Source organism: Eucalyptus grandis, chromosome 6, assembly GCF_016545825.1.
Source record: "Eucalyptus grandis isolate ANBG69807.140 chromosome 6, ASM1654582v1, whole genome shotgun sequence".
Classification (NCBI taxonomy): domain Eukaryota; kingdom Viridiplantae; phylum Streptophyta; class Magnoliopsida; order Myrtales; family Myrtaceae; genus Eucalyptus; species Eucalyptus grandis.
The window spans coordinates 8,493,374-8,517,656 of record NC_052617.1 but is presented as its reverse complement, the minus strand read 5'-3'; the positions used below and the strand labels follow the sequence as shown (position 1 = coordinate 8,517,656).

Genomic DNA, 24,283 nt, shown 5'->3' with positions numbered 1-24,283 from the left:
AATTTTTGGATTGTGCCTAAGCCAACGTTTTGTTCGTGGGCTTGGAAGAAATTACTTGGTCTCCGTGACTTGATCCGGCTTCAGTTTAGGTGGAATATTGGCGATGGCTCTTCAGCCTCCTTTTGGTTTGAATATTGGCATCCTCGTGGCGCTCTCTATAAGATCTTCTCTAATTGTGATATCTATTGCTCCGGTATTCCACAACTTGCATTAATCATAATTGGTTTGGCAGCCCTGACCACCCCATCCACGTTTGCGAATGTTATTGTGACTTGGGAGGAGCCCCTCCCGAACCTTAATGGGGAAAATGATCGACTGGTTTGGCTGGGCCACCCTTCTGGTATCTACCCTTCAGCTTCTGCTTGGAATCTCTTGAGGTCGAGGAAGCCCTTGAGTCACTAGTTCAGGTTTATTTGGAGCCCCTCTCTCCCTCCTCAATATCAAACTCACCTATGGCTGATTACTCGCAATCGTCTACCAACTCAGATGAGGCTACTCTCCCATGGAAGAATCCCAGATGTGTCTTGTGCATTTTGTTCGATTAGATCGGATTCAATCAATCACCTTTTTTTTGGCTGCTCCATTACTCATGGCCTTGCGGCCTTTTGGGCGGCGAAGTTTAATCTTCCTTGGAGAAACTAGGCTTGGAAAGAGAACCTTTTATGGGCTATTAAGCACTTATCTGATCCAGGGTTCCACCAATTGATGGCTTGGTTTGCCTTTGGTGCCTTATGTTATCTTGTCTGGAAGGAGAGAAACAATATCATCTTCCGCAACCAACAACTTTTCCTCTTAGCTTTGAAAGCCCATCCAATCAAAGCTGTTAAAGACAAGGCCCTTACATTCTCAAAGGTCTCGAATAACCCCTGTAACAAACATCTTCAACTTATCTGGGGTATCCACCCTTCTATCTTTGAGTAAGTGTTTTGGCCTACTACTTAAGTGATCATATGGCCATTTGTTTTTGTGCCCCGTTTGTGTTTTTTCCTTGCATTGAAGATGCTCGTGGGTCGCCCCCTCTTCCCCCTTGCTTGGGAGGTTCTCTACCTCATTTTTCCCTGGGTCTTTTAGTCGCTAATGTTGCTGGTTCCAGTTCACTCGACTGCTGCTTCGGTTTGGTTGTAACCTGGTTTTGTTGGGTTGTATTTCTGCCCTCCCTTTTCGTTTGTTCTTGTCTTGCTTTCTGCCCTGGCTATGCTGTTCGTTAGCCTTCTTCTAGCTGCTTGTTTTCCCATTTCTTGTATCTTTCTTTGCAGCTTGGGTTGGCACCCTTATACTCCATTGGTATTTCTCTGACCCTTTGAGTGCAAGTTTTTTGGTGCCGGCTCTTCTCTGTTATACTATGTATAGCTTCCTGGTTCACAAGTCTATCTATAATACTTACCTTTTACCAAATATATATATATATATATATATATATATATATATATATATATATATATAGGTAGTAGATTTCACCGATTGATATTTAGAAGTTGGTTATACTTATAGAACACTGAATGCTTGTATCTTGCACTGCATATATCTTGAGTAGCATTTCCATAGAGATTAGCGTACTTTCAAGCCGAACAAATATCATGTCTTATGGTAAATGCCTCCATTCTTAGTTTGGACTTTGGATGCTTCCAGATTAAGCAAGGTAGAGAAAGAGGGAGCAGATAGTGATAAAGAGGCCATGAAGGCAAAGAATGATGCAAAAGAGGAATGTGACTGCACCAGTGATGGAGCTGAAAAAGATGTGGTTTCATCAGCACTTATAGACAAGTTAAAAGAGATATTACTCTACTTCTAATCTGCTTCTTTCTGAAGGAACAAGTGGACAATAGTGTGCGCATGTACCATGGCATGTAACTAAAGGAGTTAAGAACGTCCCATATTGGGAGGAATATTTTAAGTGTGCAACTGTCTTGATGAAAATGCCTTCCTGTTGTTTCTGCTAAAGTGGGTGCTTTGCCTTTGAATGATGTGATCTCTCTGGTTTCTCTCTATTGTGGATGGTCCAAGGGTCTCTAAATCCTTTAAATTGATAAAATTTTGTGGACCCAATTTGAGTAGATGGAACAATTATGCTGCAAGACTTTGTAAGAAAGGGAAGTCGGTCGGAAGATGCAAGACACTGAACTTTTCTGGATTGTCTCATTGGTGTGAATCCAGTTTCCATGTAATGTGAAGTCGAATGTGGTCTTTCAGTACAAAGAAGACTTCCCAATATGCACCTCAACCGTTAGAGACGATGGATTTCACATGGAGCCCAATACGGTCTGTCCCAAAAGTTTGTGTTGGGGTTTCATGAATCATGTATAAGAAAAATTAACATAAAGTACGCAGCGGAAACAAAGATATATTTTATACACGATTCTCCTAAGGCGTTGTTCGTGCGTTTTAATAAAAAATTTGAATATTATAGGGAGTTAAACAAATTACCTCTTGAAGAACGCTTGAAACAAGTCGGTTTGGATGTTCTACAGTTCGAGTCCCACAAGCGTCGGACCTCTAGTTCAGAAACACCAACAACGAACGTCGAACGAAAGAGAGAACTTTTGGATTTTCACCACTTCGATCGTGCTAGCAATCACATGGAAACAATCCGTTGTATTCTTGATGTATAATAGTCACGGCCCAAACTAGATAATGCTCTTCTTTCTTGCGTCTCAAAGACATAAGAACACGCACACACTTTTACTCAATATTCAGCAACTAGCAGAACTTCAAATTTTTGTTCATGGTGAAGAGCCGATCCGGAACAAGAAGACAAAACACTTGAAGTCTCCTTTTTATTTTTCCAGCAGCACTTTAACTCCCGTCCCTCAATTGTTTTTATAATAAAACCGACCAGCAACGGTTGCTAATCGATTGATCGTCCATAGCAGACAATCGTGCATGAGCGGTGTGCATGAGCAACCGCTCATGCACGATCTTGGCATGATGGTCAGCGGTTGCTGACCATCCATGCTTCGTGCATAATGGTCAGCAACCGCTGACCATTACGCTTCATGCATGTGTACGAATTTGTGCACATGCATGAAGCTTTAATTATTATTTTTAATTAGTTAATTAATTAATTAAGTAAGTAAATTAATAATTAATTAATTAATCAATTAATCAATTTTTTTTAAAAAATAAATAAAAGGAACATAATTTTATATGTACAATTGGAATATATTAACATGTATCCACTTTGAGAATGCGTGTGCATCATATGCAAATAGGCTCGTGTTCCACTTTGAAATTAAATTAAATCTCATTTAATTTAATTTCAAATCGACACAATTCGATTGCAATAATTGCAAACACATTTGCAATTATATCTCTCTCTTGTTCCACGTTATCCTAATTGTTTATGGTGTGTGACATCCCTAAGTTCATCACTAAGCTGGTAGTAAAACTTGTACTAACACATTAGTATTCCCACAAGAAGTAATTGTCCCGATTAATCTTTGGGTCTTATAAGCCATGATTGACATCTAGCAATATGTCATGGCTACCCAGATAGTGTGAATATTTTAAGAACATAATGAACCTATCAGCTTTGGCTACAGTGTAATTCAATCAGTCTATCTTACTATGTCCCGATCAAACAAAGACCATGGAATATTAGTCAAGTCATTAATTCGATCATATGCACAAATCTAATTGACATGCATTTTATTCGAGACATAAACAATTTATTCTCGGTTACAACCCTGGCCGAGGATTTCAATGCATTATCACAATTAGATTGCATGGACCATCATTATTATACCTTGCATATAACAAGGAGACAGATTCCATATTGCGCACATGTGTAACTTCATATATGAACAAACTATGACCATCAGGTATAAGACGGATCAACGACCCGGCATTATGTGCACCGGTGAAGCATAGTTGTTCAATACACAAGTTAACACTGTGCCTCAAGTCTAAGGATTATTTACACAAAACCAAAGCATGAGCAATTATACATTGACCACACTAAAAGCTTTCATGTCGCTAATCGTTTCATATGCGTCACGTTCAGTGAATTTGTCTAATACAAACACCTGAGTTCTAACTCAGGTATCATAATACCCAAGGCCATGTGACTCATCATTCCCTTAAGTATCAAATACTTAATGGCGAAGTTAATAACACACCGGTCTCAACAGGATTATTAATATCCACTCAATAATCCATCAACCGGGAACGATTTAAAGATTCAGTCTAACTATGAACCCGTCACATATATTTATGACGTCCCAAGAATAGGTCTAGTTGCAATTGATCTTATGGAATCATTCATCAATATAAAATAATTGGACAAATGAATGAATACGTCATTGCCATTAAATAAATAATAATAATGAAAGTACAACCGAAATCCCTAATATGTAACCATTACATAGTAGCTTTAGGGCATAGATCCAACAGTTTGTGCGTCTTGGACACGCATGAGCCAGATGCATTCAAGATGAAGAACAAAAACAAAAGTTCAGCTGGACTTGTTCGACTTGATTTGGGTCAATATTCGTTCTTTCATGTCATTCAAACTTCGTACTTTGTAGTGTTCATTTCCACTAGGTCAACAGCTTCTGTATATTAGCAGTTCGTGACGATTATAAGAGCAACTCTTCTTGTTTGCGTCCCTGATATTATATGAGCCACCTATCTATCTCAAAGGCTAATCTATTTCATATTTCATTGACATCTTAATTGGCATTTTTATGGTGCTAACACATCTTTTTGAATATTACCTTATTACAAATTGAGCAAAGCACATCTTTATGATTCGCTGTATATAATTTGCCTGATCATATAATTGTCATTGCTAAAGTAATCATTTTTATTCATAAATGAACTGCAGTGAAGTTTTACATGCAAATGACTCCTTATTAATCATGAACGAAGCACCATTGCTTGTACATCTCAATAATGTTCTTTGCGAAATTGTTGATGTTGTTATCAGAACTCCCGCCTTCTTCCATAGCAATTCTCGCCCTCTCTTTCCACTTCAACGAATTTGCTTTGATCTCTTTCCCTCTCTCTCCTCCCATGACCTCGTTTATGCAACTTTCGATTTCTTCGCTGGTCACAATCCCTTTCTCGTTCACCCTAACCCTGAGACCGACCTTCCACACCTCCGTGATGAATGCCGCATTTGTCGGCTGGTCAGTCCGCTGAGGCATCACCACCATGGGGACGCCCCAACTCACCCCTTCCATAGTCGAGTTCCATCCGCAGTGAGTCATGAAGCAACCCACTGAGCCGTGGCTCAGCACTTGGAGTTGATCACACCACTTCACCACCAAACCCTTACCATCTAGTAACTCCATATCTTGCAAGAAATTGCATGGGAGTTTCTTCTCTTCAGACGCTCTCACCACCCACAGGAAGTTGCCCTTCATCCTCTTGAGTCCGATCGCTATTTCCTCCATTTGCTCTTCTCCAAGGGAAGCCAAGCTTCCGAATGATACGTAAACGACCGAGTCGGCATCCTTCGAGTCAAGCCACTCGATGCATGTCTCAGCATCGTTAGGCTTGAAGAGGCTGAGTCCGTAATCTTTGTCGTGTTGGATTCTCTTGTCCAGGTACATAGATGGGACCGTTGGTCCTACAGTGAGAAGTGGGCATTGACTCCCCATCCACTTTACCACCTACGCATTTCAGGAAATATAAATGCAAATGCAATAAATCCATCGCCTGCACAAGCGAGAATCAAATTTCTATCGTTCTATCTGCCATTCTTAGAAGAATTTATCACTCCTGTCACAATTATAGTACCAACCCTCTAACAAGTGTCTATAACTCTACTTTATAAAAGGGAAAATGACACTTATAATCCCTATAAGTTGGCCTTATGTTCAATATTGTCCTTTTCTTACACCAAACACGGGAGACAATCACCACAAGTCCTTAAACTATTGTCAAATGTGCAATGTATTTCCTAAAATTTCAATTTGTTCAATTTAATCTCTCAAATTTCCACAACAAAGTTTAGTATCGATAAATTTTTATAATTACTTTATTGTCCAGATTTTAGAATGTCATTTCATTTCCAGTGATCTCGTAAATAAAATAAAAATAAAAATTGCTAACTTACTTGTTATCGTTGTTTTAACCTTTTTGGACATTATGAATACTAAAATAGTTAAATTTAGGTATATTTCAACTTATAATTTCTAATATTGTAAAAGTATAACCTCACTAGAGTTTGTATCAGGTTGATGTCTTAAATGTTTTCATAAGATTATTTAAAAACGATAGTGATTTTTCTATAGATATTTGTACCTATATCAATTTATATGTTGTTCCTAATTTTTTACATAGATAAAATAATCAAGCTTTTGTATTTTGTGTTTTCTTTTTAGTAAATTCTGTGTCTCCGTTTTTTTGTCTAACCACTTCACCATCAAAACATTTATTCAACATGTGTATGATGCAGTACATCCATTGCGCAAGTGGAGGAATCAATTTAATTTCCAACATTCTATCTACCTTTCTTAGAGGAATTCATCACTCCCGTCTCAATCCTAATTCAACCATATAACAAGCGTCTATCACACTACTTTGTAAAACAAATTTTTTTTTTCTGTTATTTTGTGGGCTTAGCCAAAGTTTAATCACATATAAAAAACAAAAAAATGGATTTACGCCGTCATAAAGGCTTTGAACTGAAATTGACTTGTTTCATCACATCGTTTATAGAATGACCGTCTGCCTACTGTATTTTCACATGAGGGCATATTAATGGAGGTGCTACTAACCTCAACCTCGAGCTCAGCGAAGGTACTAAACAAGCGCCAGTTAGCTCTCATCACGTTGGAGAACTGGCCCAGCACGAGTTTCACAAGCGCAGGATATGCATCAACATCGACCAAGAACGAAGGAAGATCGTTCAAACTCAAATTCGAGATGACCGGTGGGACAGAATCTTGTCCTTGTCCTCGTGAATCTTCTAAGGGGAACTTTAGCGTTCCTCGGTGAACATGGTGATAAATGGCCCCAACCGCGCAAGACTGAGTGAAGAACGAAGCTCCGTGCATGCCGTGTTGTATCGCTATGTCAAGAGCCCAAGGCATGACCGAGTCATACACCAGAACTTTCGCTGGATTATCTTGAGAAGATTGATGTCGCTTGATGAAATTGGTCAGACTCTTTGAGACCGAAACTGTTAAAAGTTCAAAGTAGACATCCAGGCTCAGCTCGTTGGTGTCCACGCCCTCGAACCCGTCAGATATTTGCTCGATCTTGATTGAACTCGTTCCGTGGTTTGTCGAATGGAGGGACTTGGAAGGTTCGGAGACGGGAATAATGAGGGCAACGTTGAGACCCTTTGAGGCTAAGCGTTTCGAGAACTCGACCACTGGGTTTATGTGACCTTGTGCGGGGTAAGCGAGGACAATAACATGAATTGGTTTGATGGATCTCTCACTTTTCTGTTGGTCCATCATATCTTGTTGGGATTCAACTCTTTCAGTGACTGATGGAATGCGAGTAAGAGAGGTTGATGCTCATATCGCGAAGCATTTCGTTGAATATATTGAACCAGAAGGTGCGCACAAACATGAACCAGCTGAATCGTTTGAACGGTAGTTATACGGATTAGATGAGTACTCGTTACTCAAACCTAACTTGCACTTTCATTTAATATGAATCACTCGTCTAATAGCTAAGCAAAAGCCGAAAAATGCAAGACGCAAAATTGAGAAAGCAAGAAAACGGGTGTGATGATTTTCAATGTTTGGCCACTGCCCTACCTACTTCCACGAGCGCGAATGATGAGCCGCAGAAATTTACTAGACTAGATTTGAAAGCATTCAATTGCGCGATGAAATCTCACTCACTTTGAAATGCTGCAAGAACAAAAATATATTTATGTCAAAACCCTAAAGGGGAAATATATCATAACCCGTCAAGTCCTCTTTCATCACAAATCTTGTGAAAAATCCCGTGCTTATGTATATGTGTCTATAAACATTACATATAGATACTATCACGAAAATTCATTACCTTTTGTTGAATGAAAAGTTGGCGGAAGACGACTTACCTCTATCCGATGTGCAATCAACAATTTGTCCCGGAACGAACGTTGAATTGCAGATGAATCACGAACAAAAATACTTCACGTTGGTCTAAATGCAATCACAAGGGAAACATCCGATTTCCACAGTGTAAATGTCAATTGTTCTTGTAAAGAAGAAATTGAATGCCTTCCTTTTCTTTTGATGGAAAGGGGACAAGAAAATGAGAATTTTCTTTTTGAGCGTATGTTCTGCCAAGCGTGCTAACGGTTATCTTCAAAAGACCTTTATACAACTCCCTCTATACCCTTTCAAATGGTGTCTTTCCATCATAGCATATCAAGATGAAACAATACATTCCAATCGCACCCTATCATGGACGTACTAATTAAGTACAACATCTTACACTCGGACATGATGGGCTTAATAGTGCTCTATCAAGAATATAAATAATTCAACATTAATCAACTTTACAAAACAATTCATATTGGCAAGTAAGTCGTGCAACCAGTGAGTACAGTTGCGCTTGGGAGCTCAAATTATGCACCTATTATGGATGACATAATGGCTACAACCCTGAAAAAAATAAACAATCGATGTCTCCAGTGCCCCAAGCATATATTGTTACATCAATCCAAGTATACCTATCCCTTATAGGCTATACTTGACTATTCTAAAAAACACAATGTATTTACAATTATATCCACAACCACATAAGGCGATATAATTGGTCGACCAGTAAATACATGTGATAGATGTAAAGCAACAATAGTCTTCCTTCGCACTCATGTCTCTCTCCATTTCAGAATAACTGCTTTCCTAGACACATGCCATAAAGTCATATCTATTCATGACTGCTGGTAATATGTTAAAGTAGCAACATTGATCTTTTACTTTAAGAACATAGTCATAAGTAACATAGTGCACAAAATGAGATAAATTATAAATTACTTCAAGGGCCCATACGATGAGTAAATAGGGATAATTTCACTCACATTCCTTTATCGGTCATACAATGCACATGCAATATGAATTACATGCTATAGTGGATTTCTCTTTCTATAAGAGCGTATGTCATTTATTAAATATATCTACTATACAGATCTTAGCCTAAACATAGTCATGTGCTTCTCACGTACTCATATTTAGCTCGAGTGCTACATCAGCTCATTTTTTATAACGCCCAATTAAGTATTCGCATCCGGCATCTTTCAAGCATACATGATTGTGGGACTATCATGTTCAGTCTTAATATAAACAAATTATAGACATCATCTTGACTCCAATCAATGCGACTTATTATTTTATGTACTAAACTTGCTCTATAATATTTATTTGTACATAACGTCTCATCTCAATATGAGGTGATTGCTAATGTGAGTGAGCCGATCATTGCTTGCTGACATACTTTCCAATAATATATGTGTGTTTGTGCTAGTCTCATAATAGATTTGTACTTATTGATAAAACATCAAGTCACTTATAAATAAACAAGTACAATACATATGTCCACACATACATAAACCAATGATCCTCTATAATAACATATATCACATTCTATGTAATCCTAGTGACATCCTGTGGGTCAAGAATATGTCTCTAGGAATAGCCTTCGTAAATGGATCAACAACCATTCTATTGGTTGAAATGTATTGTAGAATTACTTCTTTCGGCACTATTATATCTCTTATGAAATTGTTCTTAATATCAATGTGCTTCGTCCTTCCATGATACTTGGGATCTTTCATATAGGCAATGGCTACATAACTATCGCAATAAACTATCACCAGTCTTGAAACCTCAATGACAGTGGCTAAATTTTCCAAGAAACATTTTAGCCATACTGCTTCTTGCACTGCGGCAAAACATGCAATAACTTCTGCCTCCATTGTAGATAAGGGCGTGTATATTTGTTTCTTGCTATTCCAATAAATCACACCTCCATTGAGCAAGAATGCATATCCAGTAGTCGATTTACGCTCATCTCGGTCTCCACCCCAATCAGCATCTAAATAGCCTAATAGGCGTAAATCACTCCCTTGGTAACAAAGTCGATAGTCCATAGTTCCTTTCAAGTATCTCAGGATCCTCTTCACTGCTCTCCAGTGTGCTTGATCGAGATTTGATTGATATTAACTCACCAATCCCATGGCATAACATATGTCGAGTGGAGTACATATCATAGTATACATCAAACTTCCAACCACACTAGTGTAAGAACTAGTTTCCATTACTTTAATTTCTTCTGGAGTCTTAGGACACATCTTAGTACTTAGGCCTTCAATTTATATGATAGGGGTATCAATAGGATTACAATGCTACATATTGAAACATTTAAAAGTCTTCATTATATAAGATTCTTGTGATAAAGTAATGAGTTTCCTTGATCGATTTCTTTCAATCTTAACTCCTAATATATAAACAGTTTCTCCCATGTCCTTCATTTCAAAATTGGAGAACGACCATTCTTTTATGGGGATAACCAAAATCTTGTCATTACCAGCCAATAGAATATCATCCACATTGAAAGGGCTAGTAAGAACATCTATAGGGGGTGAATAGGTGTTAAAGAAGTTTTTTCAAGACTTAACAACTTAATTCTTCTTTTGAGGATAATAGACTAAAAATGTAAAAGACTATAACCAGTTATATGAATCTACGAATTAAAGTAAAGAGATTATGGAAAGAGAATTGAAACATAAGGTTTATAGTGGTTTGGCTTAGACCAAGCCTACGTCCACTCTCCTGCACTAATAGCCCACTGGCTGGATTTCACTAAGAACTAAAAGAGATTTTACAGTCTCATGTCCTTGATTCCATAGTGTAGAAACTCTGCTACACTTCCTCAAGGTCTCACAAGTATTTGATCTCTCTTTTGAGTACAACTTAAGCTCAACAATTGAAACAACAAAAAATTAGGAGTTTCGAACTTTGGAATTTTTCTTTCATGCATGCACTCAAATAACTTGAGCGTCTTCCTTATATACTCCTCCATGCCATTATAACCGTTGGCACATTTCAAATGAGTTCTTCCAATCTACCCGTTGGACAGAATCAATTAGGGAGATATCGAGTTATTTAAGGAATGTGATGATAGCCCACCAATCCTGCTCATCCATACAATTGAATCTAGGTTTCCATAAGTAGAACCTTCCAAGTATACTTCGCCAATCAATAGGTCTAATTATCCAAATTGATTTCAATAGGAATAATTGATCACGAGATACTATCTCCAGCCGTGAGATCTTATTCAACCATACGAACCAAATCCTTAAAAATATACTCGCATCTAGACAAGTTTTCTTCATCGGATAAATCTTTTCTTCGTCGGTCTGGAGTCTATTAGTGATGGTAGACTTTAAATGTTGAGTTTGGAGGTCTTCAGACTTTGACGATAAAGTCTGCAAGTCTTCAGACTAAACTGATGGAAATGTTTTGTCAACTTCAAAACAAATAAGGAAGTTTTCTCCAACAATCTCCCCTTTTTGATGGTGACAAAACTTTCTTGGAGATTTGAACACTTTTATCCTGCAAAACAATACTTAAGCAAAACAAGATATCTTATAAAAGATAGGTAGATTAGGATATAGATAGCAACGATTCTGCAACCACAGAAAATATGTTAGTCTTGCAAACCAACTATCCTCTCCATAATCATAACCATAGCTTAAGTTACTGCAAGCATAAAAAAATCAAATCAAATAGTCCAAACCATAACCAAACAAAAGATAAGTCCAACCAAAGTCAAATCAAATTTGCATCAAACTTCTCCCCATTTTTGTCAACAGCAAAAAGTGGAGAACAAATAAAAAGAGTTTGTTTGAAAGTAGAGTAAAGATCATGGCTATTTTGGAAGGCAAACAAGCTTGAACTCTCCCATATAATTGATTGTGTTCTCAAGCCTTGAAAAACTTTACTCCAGTGACTGGAAATCTACACCCTTCACATGATCTTGCACTTGATTCTTCAGGGCGTTTAACTGATCGTGCAAAGACACCGAAGTGGCCATGAAAGCGTTCTTGAGATCCTGCATGTCATATCCCATAGCATATTGCTGTTTGCTTACATCCAATAGAATCTCTAGCAGTCTCGAAAAGTCTATTGTTTGTTCTGTTGCAGCACTGGGTTCAGCCGATTCTATTATGGGGGCTTTGAGAATGGATGGATCTTCAACAGATTGTCCACCATGACTATGAGTGGATGCTTCTAAATAATGAGAGGCATATACATCCTCTAGATCTGCAGTGGAGCGACTCACATCACTAGTAAAGATAGGTGAAGAAATACATTTTTTGTCCAACAGCTCCCCCTGTTTGGTTGCCTTCAAGTGGAGTTGGTAAGATTTCTTTTTGATCAACTTCAGCTTCAGAGTGATGCACATCAGTAGTTCCAGTTCCTGCCATCTCAGAATCACTGAACAAGGAGACAGCCAAAGTTGGCTCAAAAAAGTCTTCTTGACCATGGTCTATCTCATAATCTCTTTCTTTCTCTCTTGCTTCTCTTCTTTCTTCCTCTCCTCCTCCTCTGTTCTTCATCTTCCTTCTCTATTTCTCTATATTTTTCTCCTTCTTCTAGCTCTTCTCTTGTCTCTTGAAAGCTGAGAAAACTCTTCAAGTTTCTTTAGGCTGAAAGAGTCATCGCATCCTCATCCTCTTCATCCTACAAGATGAGAATTCTCTTCCTTTTTACTGGAGCAGCCATGAGCTCCTTGCCTTTCCTTTTGGCTGCGACAGAGTCTTGTTTTGCTTTGACGGAAGACTTTTCTTTCATGCGCTTTAACACCTTGTTTAGCTCTTTCAAACGCATCTTTGTGACCATTTTAAAACCAATCACCATAGCAAAGATGTTTGTAAAACATAAATGTGCAGGAATGTGAATTTTAAAATGCCTAAAAAGGTGCGTGATAAGAGAAGAATAAGGGAATTGTCCCTTCTCCTTCACAACTATCTTGTACATGTGAAACATGATAGTGTGGGGCAGAGAGAATTTGTAGCCAATATTGATGGCATACATCAATTTTGCTTCAGATCGAGAGACATCGGTCTTGGATGTTGACTTTGGACAGGTGTAATTGATTACGATCTTGTGTAGCAAAATGTTGGAGGCATTCATCCTAGAGTAGGAAATCTTGCCTTTAGCATCCCAATCTTGCGTATATCCTTTGGCCACGAGTCTTGCCTTGTTCCTAACACTTTTCTTTTTTCGTCCATCTTGTTTTTGAAAACCCATTTAGCTCAAATAATAGATTTACCTTTTGGTTTAAGAGTTAATTTCCAAACATTGTTAATGCTGAACTATCTGAGCTCTTCTTGCATAGCTTCAATCCAGCTTTCGTTAGTCAAAGCTTCTTCTATACTTTTGGGTTCTATTTTAGAAATAAGTGTCACGGCACTTGACTCTTCTTGCTTTTTGGATCTTGTGCGAATCCTTTCATCAATATCACCAATGATTAAGTTCTTTGGGATGGCTAGACTTGTGCTTCCATTTATTGGATGGTCTGATAGTTTGTTAATCTTCCAATTCAGTTGGATCTTCCGTTCGTTGTTAATTTTCAAAAGTCTGAGCTACTTTAGGGAGGTAGACTTTATAAAGTCCGGAGCAAGTTTAGATTCTTCAAGTTGAGTCTGAATCAGTTGATTCTGCAAAGAGTCTTGGAATTTGACGTTCATAGATTCTTCCACAGACTGAGTCTTTTTGTTTAATACTCTGTAGGCTTTGCTTGAAGTTGAATATCCAATGAAAATTCATTCTTCTAAATTTTCTTCAAACTTACTAGTTCTATCATTTGCATTTTTCAAAATAAAACATTTGCATCAAAACACATGAAAGTAAGAAACAATTGGCTTCTTTCTTTTGAATAACTCATAGGGAGTTTTCTCCAGAACATGCCTTAAAAATACTCTATTAATAATATAGCAAACTGTAGAAACTATTTTAATCCAAAAACAATAAGAAATATTACTCTCTATTAAAATAGTTCTTGCCATTTCTTGCAGAGATCTATTCTTTCTTTCCACAACTCCATTATGTTCTGTAGTGTATGGAGAGGAGAAAACATGCTGAAAACATGATTCATCACATAATTTTGCAAAGTCTTAATTTTCAAACTCACATCCATGGTCTGTTCGTATGCTTAAAATATCATATCATTTATCATTCTGAACTTTCTTGGCAAACTTTGAAAAGTGAGAGAAGGTTTCAAATTTATTTGCTAGAAAATACACCCAAGTAAATCGTGAATAATCATCCACAATTACTAGGCAATATCTTTTTCCACCAATGCTTTGAGTTTTGGTTGGTTCAAAAAGATCCATATGCAGAAGCTGCAAAACACGATTAGTAAAAACTTGATTTATTGGTTTAAAAGAACTTCTTACCTGTTTTCCCAACACACATGGTGTGCATAAGTCGGATTTTTTAAACTTCAGGTTGGGCAGTCCACGAACAAGTTTCATGGAAGAGATCTTGGCAATTTGCTTCTTGTTGACATGGCTAAGCTTTCGATGCCAAAGATTTGCTTCATCTTGAATTGAAATTAGACATTGAGATATTTCTAGTTTTATATCCTGAAGATAAATGTTCCAATGTCTTCGTCCAATAAAAGATTGAGAAAGATCTTTACTAGTTCCTGAACATACTCATTCTTGGAAATTGATTTTGAATTCAGTGTCGCACAGTTGGCTAATGCTGAGTAGATTGTAATTTAGTCATTCCACCAAGGAGACATTGTTGATTGTGAGACTTCCAATCTTTATAGTTCCACACCCAACAATTCTTCATTTGCTATTTCCACCAAAAGAGACTTTTCCACCATTTATTTGAACAAATTTTGTAAAACAACTTGAATCTATAGTCATGTGTCTCGAACAACAACTATCCAAATATCATTTAACATTTTTGTTGATAGTGACCTGTAATTAAAAAAGAAACTCAAGCTTTATTTGATACCCACATTTTCTTGGATCCAGTGGAGTTAGTGCGATATACAGTCTTTGCCCATTCCTTCTTAATAGGTCTCCAAACCATATGACATCCTTTCTCAAAATGTTTTGAGCTATTGCACTTACAACATTTGAGAGCACTTCAGCCAACAAGTTTTACAAAGACTTTTTGAAAATGATTTCTATAAATAGTTTTTGTAGGTCTTTGTTTGATTATTTCCTTCACTTTTGGAAAATAATTAAATGAATAGTTTCTAAAGTCATTCCAAGCCTGATTTGTTCAAAAAAGATCTTTGTACTGAAAGAATCTTTTTCAGCTTTTCAAATCCTATTGAAAATCTTTTTGAAATATTTGAAATGTCATTTTTCAAAAATGTATTTTCTTTTGAAAGAGAGTCTGTTTTTTCTTTTAAAACAACAAAATTTTGTCTAAATTTTAAAACTTTTCTTTCCAAGAATTTTCCTGTTGCTTTAGTGTATAATTATCCATTTTCAGCTCGGAAATCCTATTAAGAGAGGTTTTGAGATTAAGACAAAGCTCATCAATGTATTTCAAGACTTTAGTATGAATTTTTAGATTATTTACCTCAATTGCGCTATTTGAGTCTGAGTCTGCATCTGTCTCAGAGTCTGAGTCTGGTGTTGCCATTAAACAAATATTGGCATAATTTTCATCACTTTTTTCACATTTAATATCTCTCCATATTTCTTCTTTGAGAGCTTTTCTGTATTTCTCAGCTTTTCCCTTCTTTTCTTCAACAGAGGACAGTTGGGTCTGATGTGTCCATTTTTCTTGCATTCAAAATAGATCACATTTTTATTGGCTTCATCATCCTCAGTTGATTTGTTTTGAAATTTTTAAGTGTTTTGTTTCTTCCAATTGAACATTCTTCCCTTTTTGTTTAGTTTCCTGAACCTCTTTATCATAAGTGCTAGCTCTTCTTCGTCCATATCCTTTTCGGAGTTTGTAACATCAGAATCATCGTTAAATTTTAAAGCAATTAACTTCTTACCTTTGAGATCTTCTTCCTCGTTGATTTGCTCCACTTCATAAGATTGAAGTGTGCTAACCAGTTCGTTTATAAAAAGCGGCATGATCATTTGTGTTTCTCTTATTGAAGTCTTTACGTGATTCCAGTTTTTGGAGAGTCCACGCAGCAATTTATTGACCTTCATTAGTCCTGAGATTGGTTGTCCCTGATACTCTAGACCATTTACAATTTCAGTAAATCGACTAAACATATCAGTGATAGATTCTCCTAGCTTCATCTTGAAGGCTTCATACTATTTGAGCTGAATATTAATCATTGTTTCTTTCACTCGGTCAGTTCCTTCATAGGCAATGTGCAACCTATCCCAGACTTTTTTGGTTGTTTTACAAGAAGATATTTTGTTATACTCAGTAGGAGATAATGCACAATATAAAGAGTAAATTGCTTTAGCATCAAGAGCTTATCTCTTGGTTATTTCTTCTTGAGTCATCTCGTTAGCATTTGCAACTTCTTTTCCTCTTTCTGAAACTGATGTAGCTTTAGGAATGATTCCTTTTTCTACCATATCCCATTCTAGAGGATCTTTCGATCTTATGAATGCCTTTATCTTGTTTTTCCATATGCTGTATTCCTTTCCATCGAAGTAAGGTGGTCTGGTGTTGCTTTGGCCTTCAACCAAACCTAGAGCCAACATACTAGCTATAGATCTTTAACTCAGAAGTAAAAACACTTCAATTAAAAGAGTATATAGGCTTTGACACCAATTGAAATGGCTAGTAAAAACACCTAGAGGGGGGAATAGGTGTTAAAGAAGTTTTTTCAAGACTTAACAACTTAATTCACCTTTTGAGAATAATAGATTGAAGATGTAAAAGACTATAACCAGTTATATGAAGCTACGAATTAAAGTAAAGAGATTAGGAAAAGAGAATTGAAACACAAGGTTTATAGTTGTTCAACTTAGACCAAGCCTACATCCACTCTTATGCACTGACAGCCCACTGGCTAGATTTCACTAAGAACTAAAAGAGATTTTACAGTCTCATATCCACTGACTAGATTTCACTAAGAACTGATTCTATAATGATTCCAGAAACTCTACTATACTTCCTCAAGGTCTCACAAGTATTTGATCTCTCTTTTGAGTATAACTTAAGCTCAACAATTGAAACAGCAAAAAACTAGGAGCTTCAGACTTTGGAATTTTTCTTTCACGCATGCACTCGAATAACTTGAGCGTCTTCCTTATATACTCCTCTATGCCATTATAACTGTTGGTACCTTTCAAATGAGTTCTTCCAATCTACCCGTTGGACAGAATCAATTAGGGAGATCTTGAGTTATTTAAGGAATGTGATGATAGCCTACCAATCCTGCTCATCCATACAATCGGGATTTAGGTTTCCATAAGTAGAACTTTCCAAGTATACTTTGCCAATTAACAGGTCTAATTATCTGAATTCATTTCAATAGGAATAATTGATTATGAGATGTTATCTCCAGCCATGAGATCTTCTTCAACCGTACGAACTAAATCCTTAAAAATATACTCGCATTTGGATAAGTCTTTTTCATTGGATAAATATTTTCTTCATCGGTCTGGAGGTTATTAGTGAGGGTAGATTTTAAATGTTGAGTCTGGAGGTCTTCAGATTTTGACGATAAGAAGTTTTCATTGGATAAATGTTGAGACGTTTTGTCAACTTCAAAACAAATAAGGAAGTTTTCTCCAACAATCTCCCCCTTTTTGATGGTGACAAAACTTTCCTGGAGATGTGAACACTTTTATCCTTCAAAACAATACTTAAGCAAAACAAGATATCTTATAAAAGATAGGTAGATTAGGATATAGATAGCAATGATTCTGCAACCACAGAAAACATGTCAGTCCTACAAACCAACTATCCTCTCCATAATCATAACCATAGCTTAAGTTACTGCAAGCATCAAAAAATCAAATCAAACAGTCCAAACCATAACCTAATGTTACCTAATCTAGCATGCTAAATACTTGCATCAATTTCAACATTACTAGAAGATGCAATTAAAGAAAAACAACCATCGACATTAATATTGTACTAATCATAGTTAATGTCTGACACCATAAAACCATTTAATACATGACCTGAACCATAATAATTGTTTCAAATAAAATGTCAACACAATCACCATGGAAATTCAATACATAACCTATGCTAAAAAGAGCAACTACAGAGACCAAGTTTCGTAAATATTTAGAGCATAGAGGACATCATGTAGGAAAAGGCTTCGACCACCATGTAGAATTAATTTACATATGCCAATACCCTTTACTTTAATTATTAAATTATTCCTAACAAATATCCATTTTCTTCTAGATTGTATCCGATGATACTCCACAAATGCTTCTCGGTCTCTAGCTACGTGATTTGTTACTCTTAAGTCTATAGTCCACATTGGATGAGATTCAGTAAGCATCACAGTGCTAGAAACAAAAGTATTACATAAAGTAATGGAGTAATAGGGTACCTCTTTTAGCTTCAATGCATTCATGAGCAAAGTCACACATTTTGCCACAATTGTAGCACTTCATTTTGGCATTGTCATTCTTCCCACCACACTTCTTGCGTCGGAAGGTCTTAGCCCTTTTAGGTACCTAATCAGTCTTTTTCCCTTTATTGTTTAATTGATGATTCCTTTTACGCTTGAAGCTCAAAGCTTTGCGCGAACTCAATTTAGCAACATAAGCATGGGTAGAAGATCTCGCAGCCTCTAAGCACTCATCCTCTAATTCCAAATGAAGTGTTATATCATCAAAAGTGACAATATTCTTATTATGCGTCATATTAATCTTCATATGCTCTAAATTGTCGTGAAGAGACCTTATAACAGCCTAAACTTGCTATTTATCAGTAAGGGAGTGATCTACCAACTTCAGCTTACGAATCATGTTTGACATCTCTCGAAGATGTTGCCTCATCATTACATTTAGGCGCTTTTGGTATGTGTCAAACTTGATGGTGAGTCTCTTCAACTTAGTGGCGGATGTATCCCCAAACTTATCTTTCAAGACAACCCGCACTACTTGAGCTTTTTCATAACTTTCAAAACTCACACATGAAATCATTTTACATACAGCTCAGCAATGTGATGCGAGCAATGCTATTTTTTTTTTCCAAGCTTAATAAGCTTTTAGATCTCTCTTGTGTTGAGCTGAAGTTCCATGGTCAAGTTCATCCATGATGTGGTTAAGGGTTTCTAAAACATTTTGCTCCTCAAGGATATACTGAACCTTTCAGTGCAAATATTATAATTGTCACCGTTAAGCTTTTCACCCTTATTGAGATTATTCACAATGGTCTTGGATGCCGAAACCATAATCAATTTGCTATAGCACATTGACATAATAGACGCAGAATCAATACTAGCACATTTTTCAAAAGAACACACATATTTATTTGCAGTAAAAACAAACTAAATTAATGATAATTTAATAAAAGACATAGAAACAAATGTTCACTTTATTCCCAATCAGCTCCTATGTACAATTGTTCTATTATCATTAATTAATTTAATTTGTGCAAATTTTAATTCTAGGTTAGAACTCCTTCGAATTCTACCAACCTATGAACTCCTACTAAAAAAAATAATTACATGATCTCATGTAATTTCTACATTTTTCCATTAACACAAAAGGTATAGCATGATGTGAACCAGCGTACAAAAAATAATCATGTTGCAACTACAATTAAACCGCAATTCAACATGTAACGGAAAAATAAAGACTTCCTACCATTGTTCGAATTTTCTTGGAACTAGAAAATTGCAAATATATTAAACTATATACATGCTATCATTGAACCAAGCTTTACATAGCATATATGATACCATTTTCCTATAAGCTAGTTACTGTATTTCTAAAAGCATAAGAAAATACAAGCTATAAATAAATAAACTATGCATTTTTTTATGCGTACTTAGGGTTATGTATACAATTTTATACATTTATAAAACTCAAAAGTATAAAATAATTATACCACAGTGTAGAGCACATCCATATGAACCAAACGTCGCTGACCACGCTCTAATCTGACGTCCCATGTGCCCACACACGCCGCTTGAGTGTGCGGCACGTGTGGCGCACGCGCCAATGAGCCTAAAAAAGCTCCTGGCCAGTCCGACTGGTTCAATCGGTCCAATCGATGACCAGTCTGGTTGATTTAACCACGGGACTGAATGATTGGTTGACCGGTCAATGGGTCGGGTCGATTTCCGGGTCGGATCTAGGTCAAGTCGCCAGCCGGCGATCGGTCGGCCAACTGCCGCCGCCGGTGATGTCATCGATGACTTCATCCGACGGTTACCAACAGTTAGATGACGTCATCTGTGACATCAGCACTTGTCAATTCATTGACGCGTGCGTGACGCTCATGTGCTGGCGTGCCCAGCGCGTTAGGCGTGTGTCGCCCACACGCAACGGTTTCTGGCCGTGCGTGTGGGCGTGTCCAGCGTCCTTCGATGGTGCTCAACCCATCATCAAACTTGTCTTGACGAGTTCTTTCACCCTCTACATTTAGAAATTTATTTTGGCCGAAAAAAAATATTCTGAAAAATGGCCAAAACTGTACGGGGTGCGTGGCCCTGAACCCGTGGTTCATTTTCGACGATTCAGAGTCTATTTCCAAGCAATAAACATCCAAATAATGTAGAATTCAATCTCTTGAACTTGATATCAAGTGGTAAACAAGAAAATTCGATAAAAATAAGGCTGAAATCACAACTGAGCTCTAATACCAATGTTAAATGAAAAGTCGGTGGAAGACGACTTACCTCTATCTAATGCGTAGTCAACAATTTACCCCAGAATAAAATTGAATTGTGTATGAATCACGAACAAAAATACTTCATGTTAGTTTGAATGCAATCACGAGGAAAATATTCGATTTTCACAGCGTAAATGCCAATTGTTCTCTTAAAGAAGAAATGGAACGCCTTCTTTTTCTTTTGATGGAAATGGGACAAGAAAGGGAGAACTTTTTTTCTGAGCGTATGTTTTGCCAACCGTGCCAACAGTTATTTTCAAAATATTTTTATACAACTCTCTTCATAACCTTTCAAAGGGTGTCTTTCCATCATAGCATATCAAGACAAAACGGTGCATTCTAATCGCACCCCATCATAGACGTACTAATCAAGTACAACAACCTTTGTAACAAGATGTCACGCCTCGAACCCCGAGCGCGCGCACATCCCACTGCGGTCGATCAAATATGTGACATCCTAGGATACGTGGCCGACCCATTCATTTCATTGCGCATGCAGAAGCGAAACAAATCCCCTGACAACATTTAACTTGGGATAGAAAAGCAGGCAATCAATCACAATACCACACACTCATTCACAAACACATAGGTTTAAATACAACACTGGACTGTCTACAAAATAGACCAGTTCAACAAAAGGGGAATTATCCTAAAACCAACTAGCAGGACACGTTCTCCAATCCTTATGACTTCACCTCTGCAACTCCTCAAGGCCAACCAAAGTTATATGCCCGCTCCGTCCACTAGGGACTTGAAATTTTAATCCCACAACCAGGATAAGATAATGTCTCAGCAAGTTCAACCCCCCTAAACCCCTATTAGAAAGAAAATACGCCCCGGATGGCCTAGCCACATCACACAGAAGACTTACCTCACATTAGTCTTCATTTGTAGGTTAACACAGTTTATATAATCCAACCATGTGCAATTATGATAACCAAATAACTATGGCACAATCACATTATCAGAACAATTCAACCACTTGAATCGTCTCAGCGATCAATCGACTCGGCCGACTACATGTCATTCTATTCTAGCAAATCAATCACTGCTTCCAATCACAACCCTATAGGAAGGTTTAACAACCAGTGACAATCACGACCCCACTCGGCACGACCTTTAATTAGGTGATAGATCTTGGCCCGATGGGTACGACCTCTAATAGGTGGTCAATCGCGACCCCACTGGACACAACCTTTAATAGGTGGTCGATCACGGCTCCACTAGGCACAACTTTTAATAGGTGGTCAATCACGGCCCCACTTGGCACAACCTTTAATAGGTGATCAATCACGGCCCCACTGGGCACAACCTTTAATAAGTGGTCAATCACGGCCCTATTGGGCACGACCTCTAATAGGTGGTCAAATACGGTCGTTCTTTCATCCAATTTTGACACTTTGGAATTTATAAAAATAATCCCTATTTATCACAATCACACTCCATTTGCCACATCCATTCATCAAATTCAAATTCTAAATGAATAATAGCGATCAGCACAAAATTCTAAGAAAATAAGGTCCCAAAATAATTTTCAAATTTTATTTAATAATTAAATTTATTCCGAAAATTAATTAAATAATAATATTCATATTTTTCACGATCCACACTCAATTTATAATATCCAATCATCAATTTCAAAATCTAACTACACAAAGAGCAACCCGCACAAAATTATGAGAATTTAGGGTCCTAACAACATTTTCGAATTTAATAAATAATTAAATTTATTTTGAAAATAATTAAATAATAATATTTTAATAATTTCGAATAATAATATATTATTAAATTATTTAATAATTTCAAGAAATTTAAATAAATCAAAAGTAAATTCATTTATGTTAAATCAAGGCTTATTCTAAATAAACCTACTTACCCTTAATTAAGCACACTTTAAATTAAAACACCACCTTAATCTAATCTACTCTTAAATAACCTAAACTAACAACCTAATAATACTTAACATAAACTAAACTTCCCTAAGCATAATTAACCCTCTAAGGGAGGTTTAGTGAGCTAAACTCACCGGATTAGAGAGCCGAGCAGACCAAAACGACGAGGACAACGTGAGGATCAACTTTCCTCAAGGCTGGCCGAGCATCCGGGCTTGGGAAGGTGGCCAAAACGGGCCAAGACCGTGCTGCCATACCCATTTTCTTGGCTGCTGGTTGAGGCTAACGGAGGGCTGCACGGCGGAGGTTCGAGCATGAAACCGACGGAGATAGGCGGTGGCAACTTGGGCGGTGACTCACGGCAGCTAGGAGGGGCTTCCGGTGATGTGTGACGGCTCCGAACAGCAGCTGGACGGAGGGTTGGAGGCTTGGGGTTGCACGGGCAGCGGCGAAGCGGCGAGCTGGCATGCAAGGGGCGACTCGCACGAATAGGCGGCGAGTTGCACGGCGACGACGGCGTGTGAGCAGGTGGCCGGTTGGGCGTGCGAACAGGTTGGCGAGCTGCTGGTTTCCGTTGGTCTCTCCCTCCTCTCCATTCAAGAAACAAACTCAAGGTTGAAGATGATGGAGATGGGTTGGAGGTGACATCCCACCTTTTGAAGAACAAATTCCTACCCTCCACTTGTCATGATTTTATGCACTCTTGCCCCCACACCATGACATCACCAAGTGATGTCATACTCTACTAACTCAATTCTCCACAACCTCTTCCAATGGGTGTATTTTATTTTTCCGCCGAGGCATGAAACTTTGTACATTAATTTCTTTAATTCCATTCAATTCTCTTCCAATTGAGTCCAATTGAAGTCTATAAAATTAATCCAATGTCACCACACTTCAATTCACATCTTCACTTGTCTATAGAATCAACTTAAGTCCCAAAAGTACGACCAAAAGCGGGCCTACTAATTTCTCAAGCCAAATTAGCCATTCTCTGATTATTTTGCTGAAAAACTCGGCTTGCATGAAAAATCTTCTGAAGATGAGTTAATGATCCTAAAATGATTTGTGACATACCATGACTTCCAATTTCTGAATTCGATCTCAATTTCACGGTTGATTTCACTCTGGCATGATATTAGCGCGTCCTAATCTACCGGGTAGCTTTTTAGAAATTTTCATGCATTTGACATGTGGTTGATCAAACCACAATGTACATCTTTGACACATTGGCGACTCTCGGTTGTCGGGGTACTCTCAAGGTTTCAAATATGGACACAGGGTACCCAATCGACAGAAACGTCAGTCCAGTGCCGATCAACCAGAATTGTGCGATCTGGTGGAATCACCAACACTTGATCGCATGCCTCCATTGAGTCGACCTATCTCCGTTCTCCAATCGATTTTTAATTGTGCCGTAATGACCCTTGCAAATTAGCTCGATCAAAAGGTCGATTCCTGGTCAAATTCTCGAGTCTGATGCATTAGAATCTCTTAACGGCTTCAACTGATAGACTATTTTTCACATGAGTGGCCGACTTAAGGAAAAGAACTATATGCATGCCAACGAAATGCTCGTCTCAATTTATTGAAAATAGAATTGGAAAATCAGGATGTCACACAAGAACTAGGAAAGCACATGTAGGAGCCCAACTTCTCGGAGGACTTTCAACGTGT

General features: G+C 37.6%; 1 protein-coding gene across 1 annotated transcript; it reads right to left on the bottom strand.

The window, feature by feature from the left end:
• Window positions 1-4,850: 4,850 nt before the first annotated feature.
• Window positions 4,851-7,416, bottom strand: LOC104416137 (UDP-glycosyltransferase 74E2). The gene is made up of 2 exons (XM_010027572.3): window positions 6,723-7,416; window positions 4,851-5,612 (listed from the first exon to the last, which is right to left on the bottom strand). The coding sequence occupies exons 1-2, from the start codon at window positions 7,407-7,409 to the stop codon at window positions 4,851-4,853; spliced, it is 1,449 nt and encodes a 482-aa protein (XP_010025874.3). The 5' UTR covers window positions 7,410-7,416.
• Between the last annotated feature and the right edge of the window lie 16,867 nt (window positions 7,417-24,283).

What these genes read in the sequence shown, in the direction of transcription:
- LOC104416137 (XM_010027572.3), bottom strand. Translation starts at nt 7,409, where the DNA reads ATGATGGACCAACAGAAAAGTGAGAGATCCATCAAACCAATTCATGTT. An exon ending in TCGCTGAGCTCGAGGTTGAG is followed by an intron (nt 5,613 to 6,722) that starts GTTAGTAGCACC and finishes TGAAATGCGTAG; the next exon opens with GTGGTAAAGTGGATGGGGAG.